Source organism: Anastrepha ludens, chromosome 3, assembly GCF_028408465.1.
Source record: "Anastrepha ludens isolate Willacy chromosome 3, idAnaLude1.1, whole genome shotgun sequence".
NCBI classification, from domain to species: Eukaryota; Metazoa; Arthropoda; class Insecta; order Diptera; family Tephritidae; genus Anastrepha; species Anastrepha ludens.
Genome location: NC_071499.1, coordinates 107060363 through 107063784, shown reverse-complemented (window position 1 = coordinate 107063784; position 3422 = coordinate 107060363). Strand labels below are relative to the sequence as shown.

General features: G+C 35.4%; 1 protein-coding gene across 1 annotated transcript; it reads left to right on the top strand.

The window, feature by feature from the left end:
• The first annotated feature begins 1176 nt into the window (after positions 1 to 1176).
• On the top strand, positions 1177 to 3136 carry LOC128856682 (general odorant-binding protein 19d-like). Its single transcript, XM_054091996.1, has 5 exons — positions 1177 to 1323; positions 2038 to 2107; positions 2228 to 2316; positions 2699 to 2835; positions 2907 to 3136. The coding sequence occupies exons 1-5, from the start codon at positions 1267 to 1269 to the stop codon at positions 2980 to 2982; spliced, it is 429 nt and encodes a 142-aa protein (XP_053947971.1). The 5' UTR covers positions 1177 to 1266; the 3' UTR covers positions 2983 to 3136.
• Positions 3137 to 3422: the final 286 nt, after the last annotated feature.

The following is a 3422-nucleotide window of genomic DNA, read 5'->3' as shown; positions in this document are numbered from 1 at the left end:
CGTCCGCATAACCTACGATTGTTGTTTTTGCTGGAAGTTTTAATTTCAGAACCCCGTCATACATAATATTCCAAAGAGTTGGCCCAAAAACCGATCCTTGTGGAACTCCCCCTCTGACTTCATATGTCTTTGGGCCAGGGTCATACCGTAAAATTCGTTTGCTGAAATAGCTTCGGATAATGCCCAGTAGGTAGCTTGGTATCTTCAAATTTTCCAGAGACAGCAGTATGTTGGACCAATTGGCCGAGTTGAACGCGTTTTTTATATCCAGCGTTATGACTGCGCAGAGCTTCATAGCAGTGTGTCCTCCGCTAATAGCTTCCCGGGCTATGTTTGTTACGATTCGGATCGCATCTAGTGTTGATCTTGCACGCCGGAAACCAAATTGGTTATCGGAGAGACCACCAGGGCTTTCTAAGTATTCCTGGAGCCGATCACATATGATACGTTCTAATATTTTCCCTGTTGTGTCCAACATGCATAAAGGTCTGTATGCGGCTGGGTGATCAGGTTGTTTTCCTGGCTTAAGTAGCAAAACTAAGCGCTGTAGCTGCCATTTGGTTGGAAAGGTTCCTTTTTCTAGGCATGTGGTATATACCTAAGTCCGCAAATATTTGCGGGTTTGCCCGTATGCGAGGCTTAAGCCAGCCGAGTTAACCTAACCTAAATAATAAATAATAGAATCACGAAAATAATAGAAAGGTTTTTTTTTTTTGACAGATAACATTCGCCACTCGTGCTTGCGTGCACGTGAACTACTCGTATATGCGTCGGGTTCGTCCCACTTCATTTACCTTCGGCGTGTGAAATTTATAACACTGGAAAGTTGGGTTCGTGCTTTTAATCGACGCGATTATCCGCAATGGTGTTAGAATAGTGCAAAGGGAAGGAGTAGAATTAAAAAGCAATAAATGGAAAGAAATAAACAAATTAATTGCACTTTACTACGCTTTTGTATGCAAGTCAATGCATGCGGTTATAAACTTTTTGTTCTTGTTGCTACAAATAATTTTCTCTTAATTGTTACGTGCATATGTATGTGTGTACATACCGCTATATATGGTTTTATTCTCATCACAATTGAATGCTTAAGTGCTGAGAGTGTCAAATTGTTATTGGAAGGCGACCGGCAAGCCACACGAAGTTTTTAACTAATATAAAAGTGCTACGGTATTGTGAGAAGAATTCAAAAATCATCTTGTGATCGTCGAATCGAGTGGTTAGACTTGTGCGTTGCTAAAAAACTTTTAATCCAAATTCGTGAAAATGAAGTACTTCCTAGTATTCCTGGTCGCCTGCAGTTTGGCCATTTCATACGCTGAGGTACGAGTATAAGGAGAAAGATAAAAAATCTGAATGTGAACAAAGCAAATTATAGAGTTTGTGCCTAAAGTCTTCAGTTCCATACGTGGACTTGAAAAATAAACGTTAAAAAAAAAGGATATATATACATATATGATATATGATATATACATATATCGCACCCTAAATACAAAAGGGTCACAACTCAAAATGTACTTCTGCTCAAATATGAACGAGACGTTATCAATAAAACGGTCCGCGGATGACATATGGCAAAAATAAATTTTTTGTTTTTTGGTAGGACTGTTATAAGCTTACATGGCAAATTTCAGCGTGATATGTCACATAGTTTGTTTTCTGTGCTACTGTAAACAAGTCAAGCTCGAGTGTGGAAAATTTTGAGCTGTGCCCCTTTTGTATTTAGGGTGCGATATGATATATTACAAAAAAATATTGTAATACTTTTTATTAATTGAAAAGAATCGTCATAAATAGCTTAATTCATATTGACTGATTTTCCAGAATAAAGGACAAAAGCCAACCATCTTTTAAAAAAAAAAATTTTTAAATAATTAAAAATTAAATTTAAAAAATTAAAAGTATTGTAATAGCCTTAATAATGGATAAGATCAAGTTGGAAGAGTGAGCTGTTTGAATAATCAAATAAAAAAATCCTGAAGTAGCTAATTTAATTTCCTTCATTCCTTGTATTCCTTTTTGGTTAATTGCTTACAGGGTCAAGAACTACTGCAAAAGGCTAAAGCACTCGCTAATGACTGTAAGCCGGAATCTGGTGCCAGTGATGGTAAGCAGCTATAAATACAAAAGCATTCGAAAATTGACAATTTTTAATATTAGAAAACTGAAAGTTTTAAAAATAGAAAATTGACAATTTTAAATTTTTTTCCATTCAATAAATTTGCAGCGGATATTGAGGCACTGTTCAAACATGAACCGGCTGCAAATGACAAAGCTAAGTGCCTGAACGCGTGCATTATGAAAAAAATGGGTTTGGTGAGTTTGACATTCGACTTATGAAAATTTAAGGACTATTAAAGTGTTAATTTTTTAATGTAACATGAAATTTTAAGGAATCTTGTTGTGGGTTAGAGAATATTTAAATTTCGATGCACAGCATGATACAATATTTCTTTTTTTGTTCTTCTAATCCGTCATGACCGAAATCGTGTTTCTTATTTTTTGTAGCACAAAATTTATTTAAAACAAAAAATACATTAATTAAACATTTTTCCAAAAAATTTATACAGACTAGTTGTAAAACATTTTGTATTTCCTCATCTTATGAAAAAATTTTTATGTAAAAATTTATGAATTTCATAATTTTTCTTTTTTATGTAAAAATTTATGAATTTCATAATTTTTCTTTTTTCAATAGGTCGATGCTGGTGCCAAATTAAATGAGGACGCTGCTTCGAATATATTAAAGGCAGTTGCTGAGGGTGATGCAAACCGAGAAAAACTCGGTAAAGAGCTTATTGATGCTTGCAAAGATACCCCAGCAAAGGGCAATGAGTATGCGGCAATTCTTTCTTAAAGCTTGAACCCTCAATGACTTGACACTTTCTGTTTGGCTTAATTTGCAGGTGCGAAAGCGTTGAAGCGTTGCGTGAGTGCTTCATTGCAAAGGCAAAGGAAAATGGCTTTAGATTACCATGGTAAATGTGCTAATTATCCAGCGGCAACTGATTGTAGATGTCCTAAGGAAATGGTTGTGCCGGCTACTGTTTTCTACTTAATCTTTGAATTTTTAAAATGACATGCAGTCCATACAGTAAATAAATAAATTTAACAAGCAAGAATTAAAAAAAACAAAGTCTAGTGTTTTATTATTTTAATTAACTAATAGGAAATTTTCCGAACACGCAAATCCTCGCTAGGCGTATAACACTCCTTAAGGCGTATAACACTTTTTTTTTAGTTCACACAGCAGATTTATATGACACTGGCCATGAGATTGTGAAACACGTCCACAACATTGATGTCTCAAGTGAATGATCTTTCGATTTAACCGCCACGCAAGTCCAGGAACACCCGTTTGCGCTTAGTAGAAGTTTTTTGCTCTCGTAAGTAACATCGCCAGAGGATTAACCCATTCTTAA